We start from the raw sequence: 16,127 nt of genomic DNA, 5'->3' as shown, positions 1-16,127 counted from the left end.
CAAAACATACGTTGGATTTATCTTGAAAAACTGGAAATCCTTCCGTGGCCAGCGTTGTTGTGACGATGACTTGAGAAAACGGCGATGCCCAGACAGGCGCTGAACACAGGCAAAGCAGGATCTGTACAATGAAGCAGAACGGATTAGAAGACTGCATCCTCAGGCTGTTTCCATGCCCACTGACAGAACTGGCGACGTTCCACGGTTTTGAAGCCTCGTTGATTAGTGTCGATGTCGATGGGGTAGCTTCCTTGGGCCGGGTAAAGGCATACTGCGGCCAGTACGCGAGTACGCCAAAACATACGTCGAATTTATCTTGAAAAACTGGAAATCCTTCCGTGGCCAGCGTTGTTGTGACGATGACTTGAGAAAACGGCGATGCCCAGACAGGCGCTGAACACAGGCAAAGCAGGATCTGTACAATGAAGCAGAACGGATTAGAAGACTGCATCCTCAGGCTGTTTCCATGCCCACTACTTCGTAATAAGGCTTCGCCAGCGCTTTGGTCAGCGATCCGTCGAGGAGCTCATAGGCAGTAGCCCTGGTGGACGGCAGGCAATAAGTTAGGACTAGGAGGGAGCTGCCTTATGGGTGGCGGAGTTCAAGAAAGACAGCCTCCAACTCCGGGTGCTCCAGGTCATACCTCCTGACTGCCGGGAACGTCACAAACACCAGCATCCAGCCACGTTTCCGTAAGGAGAATGACAGTGCTGCCGGGGAGGGCTGAGGAGGCGAGCTTGAGGTCTGACAATTTGTTCTTCACACTCTGGCAGTTAGTGCACAAGAACGTGACAGTCTTGTTAAACGGATTGCTCGGCCTGAGGAGCGGTGATGTGTCAGGGACGCCAGGTGCGGTGGGAGATGAAGAGTCAGGGGCAGCCAGCACCTCGAAGACGTTGTCTGCGAGCGGTGGCAGCGAACAGACTAGGCAAAACCATGGGTCGCTTCCTTTACCTATCCTGCGGTATTCTCCTAGCGACATATAAACGCAACCGTGATGAAACCAACCATCACATGAGTCGCAGCAGATGGCCGCTTGATTGTTTCGCACTCGCTTCGTGCAGCTTGCACAAAAAGGATGCTGCAGTCCAGGGTTTGTTGCGATGTCGCCGGCCAGTAGAAGAACACACAGGGTGCAAAAGTTGAGGCGGTGTCCCGTGATGCCGGCCGGAGACAGTCGGCGGCGCAATTGGGAGATGCACTGGTGTTCCGAAGCCGCTGTCGGGCTAGGCCTAGCAGGTGTAAATGGACCGACAGCCGCCAATGCTGAAAAGCTCAAGAAAAAGGGGCTGGCGACGTACACCGAGATCTACTGCTTGGCATGATGGTCGAAAGCTACAGAGTTGTCTAGTCGGAGCTTACAAAGCGCTACAAAGATACAGCATACACGGAGCAGTGCTAAGATGCGACTACCCGCCATGGTGCTTCTCATCACAGCGATGAGAAGCACCATAAGAACACCAATAAATATCCGCCAGTATTGAAAAGAAAAAAATCTGTTAAAACCGGAAAATGTTGGTTGTGAGATATTTATGTGCAAGCAGCGGTTTTTTTGTTTTCGCTAAAAAAATCTTTTGTAAACCTTGTCAAACTCGTTCATTCTGTTTTCTTTTCTTTTTTACTATCATTGTTTTAGGTTTTTTAAGGTCTCTTAGTAATTGAGATGTTTTTTCTGTCAGTGCTGATTACATGGACCTTCAGTTTATGTGCCCAAAAGTTTGACCTCATTGTGCCCTTTTGTAAATTGCCCCGCTGAAGGTTGCCCTCCTTCTTTGTGGACCCTAGTTGGATGGGTTGAAGTGGCCTTCATATTATCTGGGTCAAAGCATACCGAAAAAAGCTGCATTCGCCAGACTGGCCAGTAATGTTCCGACTCCCGAGCCTCTTTGGACATTTTAGGACTTCCCGTTTCTAGCGCAAATGCAGAGCACGCATTCTTGAAATTGCACGTCGTCAACAGGAAGAAGCAGGCGAGAATGTAGGACGGGTTTTCATTGACCTTAACTGCAAGGATATCCTTCTCTTGCTTCCAGAGCTGCGGTAGTAGGCAGCATGTGGTTCTAGCTGCGGTAGTAGGCAGCATGTGGTCCTAAGCAATTTGCGCAGTGTGCCTCTGCCCCGCAACTTTCAGACACTTGATCCCGATTTCCACACATGGCACATGTCTCCTTCCCACGACAGCTGCGTGATCCGTGGCCAAAGCGCTGACAACGAAAACACCGCTGGGGATTCGAAATGAGCTGGCAGATGCGACAATTGAGATAACTGGCTTTGACCGTCTCCGGGAGTGCATGTCCCGCAAAAGTGAGGATAACATGTTTCGAGGGGATATTTTTGCAAATTTTGCAGAACACTATGCGTTCGACATTGATGATGCCCAGACTTTTTAGTCCCTCAAAAAGTTCTTCTTCACTGGTGTAAAGAAAGGCTTCTTTAGAGAGGTGTCCCCTCTGAAGCCTTTTTGTTTACGGATAGCATTTAGTGTATGGTGGGGGCTCACAGACACTTTCACGTCCACAATGGTGGTCAATCTGAGAAGCGCTTCGCTTTGTTTTTCAGTGTTTACTTGAACAAGAAGGTTTTCTGAGTGTAGTTTCTTGGCTTTGTAAGAAAATTCAACAAGGTTTTCTAGCACTTTGGCAACAATAAAGGGTGACATCTTTACTACAGGTTTTTGCTCGTCATGTGAGTGAATAACAAAAAAACTGTGAATGTTTCGACAGTTTCTTTTGCAATGGTCTGTGGTTGTGGACACTGCCTCTTGGAGGTTTGTCTTGAACCGGGATTAGAGTTTACGGAAGCCATGAAAGGCGGAGGATGTTGAGAAACTATGGCGCACCACCCACCACCGAGCCCAACAAGGGAGTAGAGAGCACTTCATAACAAATATGGCTTTGCCGGGTAGGCTACACTACTAGTGCTACTAAGTAACTATTACCGAGTGTGCGTCTACCGTAAAATACCGGGCAATCGCCCACTCAAAATTTATAAATAATTGCGAGAAAATGAGGGATGGGCGCTTGTACGGTCATCAATTTTACATATCAATGGACTGCGTGTTTTTCCTCAGATTTTACAAATTTCGGAACGGGCACTTAATGTGGACTGGGCGGATGCGCGGTATTCTACAGTAGATAAAGGAATTTACAACCACCCAAGGTTAGCCCTTGCCGCCAAAGAAGGTGAAAAAGAAAGAGAGAAGGAAGGAAGGGAAAGAAGTGAAGGGACAGTTAAAGAAATGGCGACTCATCCTGGTCGGGCCAAGCCACGAGACTCGTATACGAGAAGCGGGGGCCAAAGGGGAGCATTGCCTCACCCGGGAGGCCTCAAAGGGTCCAAACCTACCCTGGGATCGGCTCAACTACCAGGATGCCCCTTTCCCCAGACGTGGCAGGACGACCCCGCACGGCTCGGGGTCCAGGGTGGCGCCACTCACCAAACACCTGCTTTCACAGGTGCCCCCTGTGGGAGTTGTCTTGCAGTAACAACTACAAAGACCTCAAACAACACAAATGATGATTATTCGGTTGAAGCATCTAAAACGACAGAACCATTGGTGTATTTCAGGTTTGCCTCCACTTTTCTTTCAAAATTAATGTTGTTTGCTTCCTGCAACAGGGCTAAGGAGCCACCGCTGCTACGTACCAACAGTTAAGGCAATGAGCCCTAGGATACATTTTGCCTTCCTTCGAAGAAGCCGGGACCACCCACGGCAGTAGGCAACTAGTGAAGACTGTTCCTAAGTCTAAAGGAAACCAGTCCCAAAGAGGTAAAAAGCAGTTCCATTTGCCACCCACTAGAAAGCAGCGTCCCACCACGACCCGTTTAGACATGCCTCGGGGTTAGGGAAGGGAACTCAGCCACTGGTGGCACGACCCCTTTCATCCGTGTCCCTTTACAAGTGTGAGCGTAGCAGACGGTACAAGAGTGAGCTCTGGATTTTGGGCACCCCCCCAAAAAACAGAAACATCTGTGGTGCAAGCATGTTTGGGGTAATGTGCGCATGCATGTCGCTTGGTTTCGCTCGCACATAAAGTGAAACAAACCGTAGACGGGTTCCGTCCAACAAGGCATGTTTTTTATAAAGTTCTGCTCTTGAAGAACCACTCTCTCTCTCAACTGACAGCCAAGGAACCCTTCCTGATCTCAGCATTGAAACAACAAAGCAGCGCACAAGGCTACAGGCCCTCTAAACAATCATTCACAATACTAGGGAACAATTGGCTCACAGCTACGCAACAGTGAGGGGTGCAGATGCGCTGAAAAACCGCTCGAAACAGGAAAAACGCTTTACGTAAAGGCAGCGAAGGTCTGTGAAATTCGGAAGCTTGGACAGCCCGGAGGGCACTGTTGAGAACCCGTGGATTCCTAACAGCGTTAAAAATTATCACCTTTTTCTTTTTTTTTCAAAAATTAAGTAAATTTTATTTGAATCAGATTCACACAATTTAAATCACTTCACCTAGAAAAAGAGTAATTTCTTTTCACTACAGTTGCTGATAAATTGAGAAGCATGGGGCAATTGCAGAGCAACATTAGCTGCACAGCGATAACAAGGTGCTAGGAACTCGCCACGCCCTCCATTTCTTAATAAAAAAAAATGGCTGTCTGATATGAATCCTTTTTGCTTAACTGTTCTTCACTTTAAGTACAAAATAAATGCCTGTGGACACCATAAAATGCAAAAATACAATAAATCTGAAATCTTTTTGGGACTGTTTTGGGGGAAAGTGTTTGATTTAAATCGTCACAGTCAAGCTGGAAGTGATTTAAGTCACAATTTAAATTGTGCTTTAAAACGCGATTCAAGTCAGTCACCTCGATTTTTTTCTCCCCCCTGGTTCCTAGGAACCATATTTGACAACCTACACAATAAGGGGGTGCTGAAAAAAAACGAGATAAGTGGCATTAATTTGTTGCGGAATTTAATCCACCTGTACAGTGCCAGATGACCCTTCGTTCCTCAAGGAGGAGGACTCGTTCTACATTCTCTTTGTTTTCTTTTTTTTGCCGCTCTTTGTCAGACCCCGGCCTTTACGGTTTTGCCGGTTTGCCTTGAACTTGCGGATGGCCCTCTGATTCATCCACTCCGGGTGGGTCCCGTGTTCGTCCGTCATCGTCTTACGTCTGTACTTCCGCTTCTTGGGGGCATCGACGTCCATCGTCGCCGCTCCGTCATCTGTCGACAAAACACGAGGGCAACAGGGGGGTCAGCAAACTTTACATTAGAGTTTGTAATTGATTCGAACGGTAAACACAAACGACGGACCTAAACGACACACGAAGAAGCCTCACTCCTTTCGTCTGTCGCCTATACACCTTTGCAAGTGGGATCCCGGCTTAACCTCGAACCGCGCGCCAAGGTGAGGCGGACCTACTCTCCAGCCAGGACGTTCGCTGGTTGTCGTACAATGTTGCCAAGCGTCTCTCGCCGAAGCGTACACCACTGAGCGCAGAAAGAAATTTTAAAAAATAATTATAAAACGTACATGTGTCGTCTTCGACAGCGAAAGAGCAAGGACAATTAAATAAAATGCCTAAAGCGGTAACAAATCGAAAATTTTCAAAAAGATCTAAAGTCTCAAGGCGCTCTCTTCAGAATGCGCCAAAAGTCGCATGGCCTTTGCATCAACTATGGCTGCGCTCGCGGCAGCTCTGGCTTCCACAACATGCAGGAACAAAGGCTGCGATCGTTATAAAGTCAGCTCCAACCCTGAAAGATGCCCCGTCCTACAATATGTGACGCTACGATTCTGTGTGGATACCTCCTCCTGCGTTCCGAGACAGTAAGTGTGCCGCTAACGTAAGCCATCGGCGATGCAGCAAACGGCACCATCTTGTCATCGCGCACCCCAGTGACTTGCCCCTGGCGCACCCCAGCATGGCGGAAACGGTACGGGGCACCAGCATCGCTCAGAATGGCAGCGCACAGGAGCCTTTCTTGCAAACGTGTATACTCAATTTCACTAGTCGAGCGCAGCGTTACCAAAAGTGCAGGCGAGACAGTGTAACCTTGGCAGTGGGAAAGGAGGAATTCCCCTCTTCCAAGGACCCCTCCACACCAAGATCAGCCCTTCACTCAAAATTTGTACAAAAGCGGCTTCCCTCTTTTTCCTGCCCCTAGCTTCCCTAGCACTACACAACGCAACAAGTGAGACAAAGTGTAGGGGGTGTTTCAGGGTGTCTACAAAATTGTGTCTTTCAAATTCCCCAACTTTTTCAGGTCTTTCCTTAACTATTTTAAATAACTTCCCTGACCATTACAAAAAAAGAAAAAAGAAAATGCAGAGGATGGGGTTGCGGTGATTGTTCGGTCTGTTCCCATTTAATCCAGTGAATCGGGTAGCGGTCTACGCTGCATGGTGATGCCTCGGGGAACTGTCACTCGGCGCAAAGGCTATCCACATCACTGCGTGCCATGCCCTCCCGATTCGTTGCAAGTCACTGTGCCACCGACGTCGGCCATTTTCCCTGACTTGACCAACTTTCTGGCTATTTCTCCAACTATTTCACAGACTGTTCCCAAACTTTTCCAGATGTTTTGAAATTCCTCGAAGGTTCCAGGTTTTTACGACTGGAAAGACACCCTTTGTGCGAAAAGTATAACTTGTTGTTTACACGGTTCAAATAAGCTACACAATAAGAGCGTTCAGGCTTTGTGCATACACAATATGACCAGTGTGGCAGCGACGCTGCAGAGCCAGGACTGAGCATTTCAATGTGGAGACTAGAAAGGCGTAAAGCAAGGCCTGCAAACACGATTTTATCAATAAAAACGTCCAAGAAGGGTCTCTTAATTTTGACTCGGAAGACCCAACAGAGCTCTGAAATTTTGGTATCTGGCGCCAACCACTAAGGCTTGAGCAGTGACTGGGCACACTCTATTATGCAAGATAACTTTTCTGCTGCAAAGAGAACACAATTTGCTCTTCTTACACAAATTCTAACGTTGCATTTCCCCAGAATTTACAAAACAAAGTCGGGCACAATCAAATTATAATAGTCGCGACAAAAACCATTCAACGTTGATCAAGCAACAAGACTCCAAACTTGGCCCACAAGGACGTCAAAAGATGACACCAAAGACCTGGCCCCAAAAATTTTTAAAATGCCTGTGTTACATTGGCACGCTTTTGTTTTTGTTGGGCACAGAGATTAACTAGACTTAGCTCTCTAAAGATGGCCCCTAAAAAAAGGTATTATCCGCAACGTTCGACGGACAAAGCTTATGGCAAAGCAGCATAACGAAACCAAACAAAGAGCAAGGCTAAGCTTCAAAAATATGCTGATAAAGTCGGTTCCACTTTACCAACACAACCGTCGAGGGAACTGCCAAACATTCACGTTTCATAAACGCACCACCCAATGCTTACACCTAATGATCGCCTTAAATTAATCTTCGGACAAATGTCTTGCGTCCCATCAGAAAAATACTATATTCCTTGTTTAATTATGTGGAGATGAAAGGGGGTCAATTTGCATTTTCCGGGAGATTTTCCTAATCTCAGGAACCTTGTAATTAATGCAGAATGAGTTGTTTTATCAGCTGATTTCACGGAGTACTGTGACGCATGGCTGTAACGAAGAAGCCAACACCAAAAAGCGCTACGCCCGGAGGGAACCCTAAAAAAAGACTTTGGGTCGCCAGCAGGAATTGAACTCATTACCTCAAGACTGTGAGCCAAGTGTTTTGAGCAATGCGCTACTCGAGGTTCGCGCTCATTTGTGTGGCCCACAAAGGTGTGGTTGTGTGTTTTGCGGCCTCACCCGGAGCCGTACGTACTGGGAGAGTTTGGCATCCTCTTGAAGACGCCGAGAAAAGGCAGTGTCCATCCTATTTGCAAGACATGCCGTCACATGACCAAGGCGTTGGAATCGGAACAAAGTGGCCCACCCATTTTGGAAACCCCAGTAAAGGGCTTCCAAAATGGGTGGGTTATTTCATTCCAGTGCCTTGAAAGGCATTTTGCCATTTCGTGAACAAATATGAAATGATTTCAGGGACGACAGATGTCATGCCTGTTAAGCCAAAAAGGAGTGTGTAAACAAATGGGACACAGAAATGCCGGGGAGCCCTTGTGGCCTGGCTACAGCTGCTATGGCACCCAGAAGGGTGTGTGATGCATTCTTTTTACGCCCATATTTTGTTTGCACTGCACCGTCGGCTCTTCTTGTTTCATTCTTGTCACGTGTGCCCATCCGTCTAACAGAGTTTTTGAAAAGTAGGCGATAGGCTTGTGATATCGGGTTTCTTAGGTGTTCACCCAGAAACGAACAAGAAAAACCAGTCAATGTGTGCCGGCACAGACCCTTCGAGGCTCCAGCGAAATTGACAGTACTTGGCGGCTAGAACAGAAAGCTGTGGCGGCAGGTTCGTTTGTCAGTTTTCTTGAGAGAGCCGAATGTTCACAGTGTCCAGCGGTCTAAGGACGAAGCCGCGAAAGTAGGCTCGAAAACGTGCGACGAAAATCACCACTAGATTGGCGAACCAGTCGCATCTGCAAAAAACCAACTCTGCCGGTCAAAAAAGGCCAAGTTTCCCAGGGTGTTTCTGTTTTGAGTCTAATACCTGGGTTTGTTTGCAGAGCCACTGACAAAACGAGAACAGCAGGACACATCTCTCAAACGCTCTGCCCCCAGCACGTGCTCCGTGCATTCGGCCGGGCTCTGGTTGCAAACTTGCGCTCCAGGCGCACGATACGCCAAAGAGTTGAAGATAGGAAGCATGCTCTGGAGGCAAAACAACCGAAGCTCGTCCCTCCCGTTCTCGTCCTGTCAATGGCTCTAGGTGCAACCAAGACATTAAAAAATTATACTGAAATCGCTGCCGATTCTCGACGAACATTGTTAGCATTTAGCGCGGGAGTTGCGACTTGGCGACGGACGGGAACTCCAACCTCGCGATGATCCGTGTGCCATTGTTTTTAGAGAGCCAGCCTGTTGACCAAGGCACCAGTGGTTTCAAATGCAGCCACCGCAGCCTCCCTCGACCGCCACCTGTTATGGTCCGCATACTGCTGCCTTCAAAGATCCGATCTTTCCTCCTGGGTGCCGGCGCTTTCGCGCAAACGGCGTCGTCGCGTGTGTCGTGCCGCTGCCACGCCCACTATATCCCCTCCTCTCCCGCTACCGCGGAGCATCATTGAAAGCGCGCCGGAAGGCCCTCTTCCTCTTGTAAGAGGGAAGATGGACGTAACGAGCAAACAAACTGAGTGAAAGAGCACGGTGGGAACCACGCTGCAATATCACAAAACCAGTCCGGTCCAGTTAAACCACGACCATCTAAACGAAAGACGGCAGCATGCGCCGCGGCAATAATGCTAAGGCATTTAAAATCTTACTATAATCGGAGCGGTCGGTGGGCGCTACCACGGGCAGGCACGGTACCACAAGCCAATCATTATTTAGGCCGGCTCGCACATTTGTGTTTGACCATTACTGACTGCTCGAGTCTGTTCACGATGCGACACACTGGCACTGTCTGTCGGGTAGTCCCAGAACACCGGCAATCTGCGCATATTTCCAAATTGTACATTATGCTTTCGCCGTGAACTTAAAATATTTTTGACAATGTTACGAGTGACCATGCCTCATAGACACTGCATAGATTTGATCTCGCAAAAAAAAGCAAAACCTTCAGCATGTCAGAAGTCTTCCAGGGGGCCCGACAGACGGCGCCAGTGTCTTCGCTTACCCTAAGCAGACACAAGTGCGGGAGGCTCGAGCCGTTCGAGGGAGATGGGTCCGCCTGGCCAGTCTACGAAGAGCAAGTCCATGTGTTCTTCCGGGCAAACGACACGCCCGAGGCGAAACAGCGGGACATTGAGAACTACAACTACAACAACATGAGAACTACAACTACTACAACGTAAGAACTACAACTACTACAATGTGAGAACTACAACTATTACAACGTGAGCTACAACTACTACAGCATGAGGCATGAGAAGAGTGGTCGTAACGCACTCGGTCGTAACGCCCTCCGTCGTAGGCAAACGCAAACGCGTTGATCAGCTCTTAAATCGATGGCAGGAGAAAACAAAAGGAGGCTTGCATTACCTACGTCCGATTCAGGCTCTGTCGTTTCTTGAGATGCTCGCTCCGCGACCTTCTTGGCATCCACCATTTCGCAGACCTCGGACATGTCTGCGTCTCCCTTGGTGGCCGCCTCCAACATGGTTTTCAGTCGGGCAAGCTCCTTGACAGAGTACCGCTCCCGCTTCTTGGCGCGCATCTTGCGCTTCCACTTGCTGCGCAGACTCTTGGCCATTTCTGTGTTTACACGAGAAACGTAAAGCCGGAGTCAAACTGCTCGCACGTCGTACAAAAAACAAAATGTCCCGACAACAAATTTATCTGCATACTCGCCTCAAGCATGTTGGAAGCATCTTTCACCCATGCTTCGAATGTGTCTGCAGGCCGCTTTTGTACGACCAATGCGACACAACCGTTGCACAAGGAACAAACGTGCTTCGGAAATTGTCTGCAGACCACCTTTTATACGATGTATTAGCGGTGTGTATGCAGCTTAAATGAAACAAACGTAACAATAATAAAAATAATAGCCTAGGCAACAGCCTGTACTACGGAAATCTACAATGCCGCGTCTTGCGACAATGATCAGGTGATGCTATACACAAGAAACAAGGACTACTGGGCGTTTCCGAGAGAAAAGAACCGCGTTTTTTCGGCCAGTGTAAACAAAAGATGCACCGCAGAAAGCAGAAAGCTTGTGAAAATATGATGCTACAATGGTTGGGATAGGACGCAAAACTTTGAGAATGTGACACTGCCTGGATCAAAAGGTAAAAGAGAAAGACCAAATTTCCCTACGAGCCAACGTGTGCATGAGCTAATATTGGTGAAACAAGAACTGACGCTGCGAACTGTATTATTGTGGATGTCCAAGCGCCTAAGTCGTAATCAAGGCTAAAGGCGGCTTGGTGCCTCGCAAAGCAGGAACAGCGCCCACGACACACCCGGCCATGCTGCTGGCCGAGAGGAACCGGCAGAGGCCGTAAAGGGCTGAGCCAGGACGAAGTGATGACACGACTGATCGGGACGAAATCTAAGGCGGCAACAACTCGCGTGCGAGCAGCTTTTATTTGGAAACACGGCGTCAAATGTACGAGCCACTGCACGACCGTACAGTGCCTTCATCTTAGAACAATACACAATATCGGATTATTACATGGACGCATCTGGCACAGGGAAACACACTTGGCAGCAAGGAAGGAAATATTGTTCGCTTTCTTGCTGACAATCTTCTTTTCATTTAAATGTATCACAAAGGCGACCGGGATGTGATCTCTTGTTTCGACAATAGTAGAGACTTGGGTGCACAACAACTCATAAAAAAACTTTTTTTTTTTTTTTAGGTAACGTTATATACTAAATTTTTCGCATTCTACCACAACCGCTTGCGTCATTCTCACGGAGTTTCAGCTTCTTGTGATGCGTAGTCTATTTACACGGGCCGAAAAACACAGTTATTTTTCCACAAAAACATTCGGTATTACCGAGTTTTTTTGTTTTTTCGCAGATAGGTTCTTAAGATGAACCTGGTAAAGAGACATCATTGTGCACGAGGTAAACATTACCACTGCGTACCAATAATCGGCAGCGATTCATTCGTCCACCTCGTTAGTACGTGACGATCTACCAAGACACACAAAACTGTGAGATAAAACTGTAATTATGTTTAAATCTTCTTAAAACTGTATCACCACTGCCCATGTATTGACTCAATAGTAATCGGCGCACACGACAGTCGAAAACAATGCGGTATTTATTGACACAACGGTAGATATCACATGAAGGCATAAATATAGCGAGAAGGCTGGAAACATACTCACGTTATAGCTTCAAGATTTGACTGAAATAAACGTGTGTATCGGGTTGAAAGGGTAATTTGTAAGCCAGAGCAATCAACCGACACACACACGTGTTGTCAATACGCAAAGTTGAGACAAGTTGGATTGCAGCTTGAGCTTGGCTTGGCTAAGAATAAAGATTACTGCTTTGCTCGTTTTTCCTGGAAATAATATCGTATCTAATTTTTTTAGTGATTTGATTTTTAAATTTTACCACTGTAGACGTTGAGCTTTCAAAATATATGATTTAATTATTAATTTTTGTTTATGTTATATCTTTATTTGCATTGTTTCGTTTTCGTTGGCTGGCTGGGCTGGCTTTTCCTCAGCCGCTTTGCTGCCAGCCACGTCGCTGTTGTTCTAGGTTACTTGCTCTTGTTGGCACGGTGATTTACGATGATGTATGTCTGTTCTGTAGGAAGACTTGTGCCTCGTTCATGTCAGGTTATTTGCAATAAGTGTACACCGCAAAGAATTCATGCTTTCTGTTCATGTGACTGTGGGGCTCAGTCTCTGTTGCAAACTTTGCAGCGCAGTGCGGACAGAGTGTGACCGCTCGGATGGCAGATTGTCTTCCCTCGGAGCCTGACGTTCTGCTAATCGCACTCTTCCACCATGATTTTGGATGACCGTGATTGAAACATCATATATGCACCATATTTTCAATCACCGAGAGTTACTCCGAGGCACTTATTAAGTCTGTTTCTCGCAACCACCGCCAGGGTATCTTTATTTTTTTTTTTTTTTTTTTTTTTTTGGGGGGGGGGGGGGGGGGCTTTTGGTTGGCTACGTTTGAATTGGTGAAGATGCCCTGGAACATGCCCAGCCCGCTTTCGGCCAATGGCACCTCCTCATTTGTTTCCTATACTTCCCAGTGAATGGACAAACTCTACATATACGGCTCTGAAGCAATAAGATCCATCCATCTATCCAGGCCCAGGGGTGAATGTAGGTTGCTTGATAGACCGGAGCCTCCAGAGACTCTGTCCAGAGACTCAAGATGCGGACACTTAAAAGGGATACTACAACGAAATTTCGGCGCTTATTTTGTTCAAAGGAGCAGTATCACATCGAACACACCAATATCTTGTTAAAAAAGTCACGAAAAGGAATTTTAAAACAAATTAAACGATTAGCAAAGAGCACCTGGTGGATGTCGCTAACGCCTCGTTTGTAATGCCCGTCTATAGAACCTTGACAGCTAGTTACGGTGAGTGTCTCGCCTCCGGCCACGACGAGAGAAGAGGGGAAGGAGGAACTCCCGCCTTCCCGAGAATCCTTTTTGTGTGTTCCAGCAGTAGCTATTGTACCCCTACAAGATTATGAAAGATTAACCCGTCACTCAAAATTCGTACAAAAGCAGCCACTTTGGTGGCTGGAACGACTAGGCCATTCTCTCGACGTCAGCCTCGCCGTAGCTTTGCTCGTCCCGAGACGACCTACGTCACGATTGCGTCGGATGTCACGTGCTCTAAGCCGGGCCTTCTCCGAGCGCTTGCCAGAGTGGGCCATTTATGCCAAAAAATACAGCCACCAGGCTCAAAATACAAACGTGCAATTGTCATTTACGGATATTGTGGGTCATATTCAACCTATTTTTGAACACGACAAATATATTTCAAATTTCGTTGAAGTATCCCTTTAACTCCCCTGCACCAAGGTCGTCCAGTTCAATCTCGGAGGCTGCCAGAATGTTTTAAAGACTGTTTTGTGAATTTTTATGGCAAATGCCAGACTCTAAAGGAACTTTAGGACCAATTTTGACGAGTGCATATGTGATATGAACTATTGGACTTTTATCAGAATTATGACGGTGCATTTTTATTCTTCGTATTCACTTGCCATCATTGCCTTAGTGCAATGGTTTTGCTCAATGATTTTTCTTCTTTTGCTCAATGTGTTCCTCAATTATTTTGCCCAATATGTTTTGATTTTTCTCTCAGTGTTTGCCCATATAGGCCTCCTGCACTGAAGCTTTGAACAAACTGTGGTGCCATCATTTTGGGTAGTACAAGCTCACCTGATTGGGCCTTGCACTACTTGTGGAACCTTCGCTGAGCTTCCATCTTCTGTGTGGTGCCGAAGAACAAAAAAACACCTTTCGACGTCCGAAATCGCCTAGATTCAACGCTGCAAGACAATCGCCGACTGTCAGATTTATGCCACCATTGCTAGGCTACGCATCTCTTGTCTCTGCCTGACGTCAAAACATATCTGCCATTCCGACACTGTTTTTTTCCCTCTTTTTTTCGATGTAATGTGTGAAGCATCGTCTCTTGGCTCCCGCCCTTAGCCTCTTAGTTTTGACCTGCGGTTCGATGGCGTTCGAATTTTTGTTCTTTCTTTGTGATCGTGTTCCACACCAGAGCAGGCAGGCTTCTACACCGGTGACAGTTTGAGATGCTCAAGTTTGTACTACCCAAAACAAGTCCTAACGAGCCCTTTTTTTGCAACGCGCTCTGGGCAACGCAGGAGGCCTATAGGTAGCCATATCTTGATACTTTGTTTACTTATCACTTCATATAGTGGTAATAGTGATAACTTGGACAGCATTGTCGTCATTGTTGCTTGCAATGTGTTTGACATATACACGTTTGAGAGACCGGCCTCAGGGCCGGTCTCTCAAACGTGCATATGCTTGGAATGTGCAAACGTGCTTGGACGCATCATAATCTCATTATGAAGCCTTGCTAAGGCGTCGTAATCAAGTTATGGCTGCGCCCAAGCGCACCCCAACTCACCCCAATGGACTTGCAAACATGTACAGGCTACCTTGTTAACTGATAATGTTAAGTTGCTTGTGTATTTTTGTTTTTCGTTTCCCTGTGAATATCGCCGCACATAATGTACTATTCGATTGCATTGCGTATCACAGACTAACAGTACTCGGAAGTTTCGCAAAAATTCTCATGTTCGTGGCTCATTTTGGCGAGTAGTTAGTAGGGGTGTCGCAAACTTTTGTCAAACCCGACTTTTAGGTAAAACTTTCGGGGTTCGACTGGTTCGAACCGGTTCGACGAATTTTCAAACTTTTAACCAGATTCGACCGGTTCGACTTTGTGAACAGTGTGGCCAGACCTTGATACAAGCATGTCTGTGTTTGGAGAACTTTTGTTTTATGCAAAGGGTTATTTTAATTTTATTAACAGTTGCAATCAAAAGAAACTAATTCTAATCACTGAAGAAGTTAATAACTTAATTTTTTGTACTGTATTAACTGAAATAACCAATCAGTGCTGCCCTTAATTTATCCTTAGCCATCACCATCCAATTCGAAGCTAACTGGCCAGCCCGTTGCGCATGCACATAGCAGTCAAAACTTTGTTGAACTTTTCACAAGAAGTTTGAACCTGGTCGAACTCAAACGTCAACCGGTTCGCGACTTCCTTAGTAGCTAGTTTTATTCAGTGCGCTTCTCACCGTGCAATGGTGTACTGCAGAGAAGCAGCAATTGCAAAGTAGGCATCGCGATTTTGCGTGTCTCGCTTCACTGCAGCGCACCCGCATGCTAAGGGGAAAGGCAAAATTTCTGATAAAACTTCAGCTTGCATACACTTTCCCGATGTATACGAATCCACAGCCCAGTACGCAGGGGCTCGTTTTTTTTAAAGTGAGCAAAACGCGCACCTTACGCGTGAACTCTGAAGATGTGCCTACCTGATGCTCTTTATTGGAACGGTCTGGGCTCTGGATGCCATATTTGAGTGCGCTGTTCCGCGTGGATGCTCAGAACGAGTTCACCTTAATAGGCTGCTAAGACCAGCAATCCTGATGGTTTGAAATGCACGTAGGAAAAGAATAGACCGATCTCGCCAAGCTTTCAGCGCATGCGTGAAGCCACCCTGACTTAAAGGGGCTGTGCAACAATATTTGGTGGGAATGTTTCTCCCTTTACATCTTACTCGCACTGGTGGGCCCTAAGAATACTCAAACGCAACGCCACTGACCAAGAAGCGTCTTCGTTGCGGTGAAATTCCAAGGATAAAAACGGAGCTTTTTTTTCAGTCTCTCCTTCGCAAAACTTGATGACGGAGCTGCGGGGACAATGCAAAATTTGATGACGTAAAGTGGGGATTGAAGTACACCCAAATGACGATATTTGAATGTGATTCATAGATTGGACCCGAGCACTGCGTGAGCACTCGATTTAGGCTCGTGATAATTACTAGCTCGAGAAGCATTCAGGTAGTGGCCCGTGTCCAATCGCTACAACGACGACAGTAGCCGAGCCATACCAATGTCTGGAACTCGGCG

The 16,127-nt window shown here is 46.9% G+C and overlaps 1 protein-coding gene across 1 annotated transcript; it reads right to left on the bottom strand.

Annotated features, from left to right (window-relative positions):
• Window positions 1-4,063: 4,063 nt before the first annotated feature.
• LOC8025569 (protein LLP homolog) lies at window positions 4,064-11,985 on the bottom strand. Its single transcript, XM_002409429.5, has 3 exons — window positions 11,856-11,985; window positions 10,060-10,272; window positions 4,064-5,179 (listed from the first exon to the last, which is right to left on the bottom strand). Exons 2-3 carry the CDS (start codon window positions 10,268-10,270, stop codon window positions 4,983-4,985), a joined length of 408 nt encoding a protein of 135 aa, XP_002409473.3. The 5' UTR covers window positions 10,271-10,272; window positions 11,856-11,985; the 3' UTR covers window positions 4,064-4,982.
• Window positions 11,986-16,127: the final 4,142 nt, after the last annotated feature.

Source organism: Ixodes scapularis, unplaced genomic scaffold (genome assembly GCF_016920785.2).
Source record: "Ixodes scapularis isolate PalLabHiFi unplaced genomic scaffold, ASM1692078v2 PGA_scaffold11__112_contigs__length_91849675, whole genome shotgun sequence".
Lineage (NCBI taxonomy): Eukaryota > Metazoa > Arthropoda > Arachnida > Ixodida > Ixodidae > Ixodes > Ixodes scapularis.
Note: the sequence above shows the minus strand (reverse complement) of the source record. Positions and strands in the feature narration are given on the sequence as shown.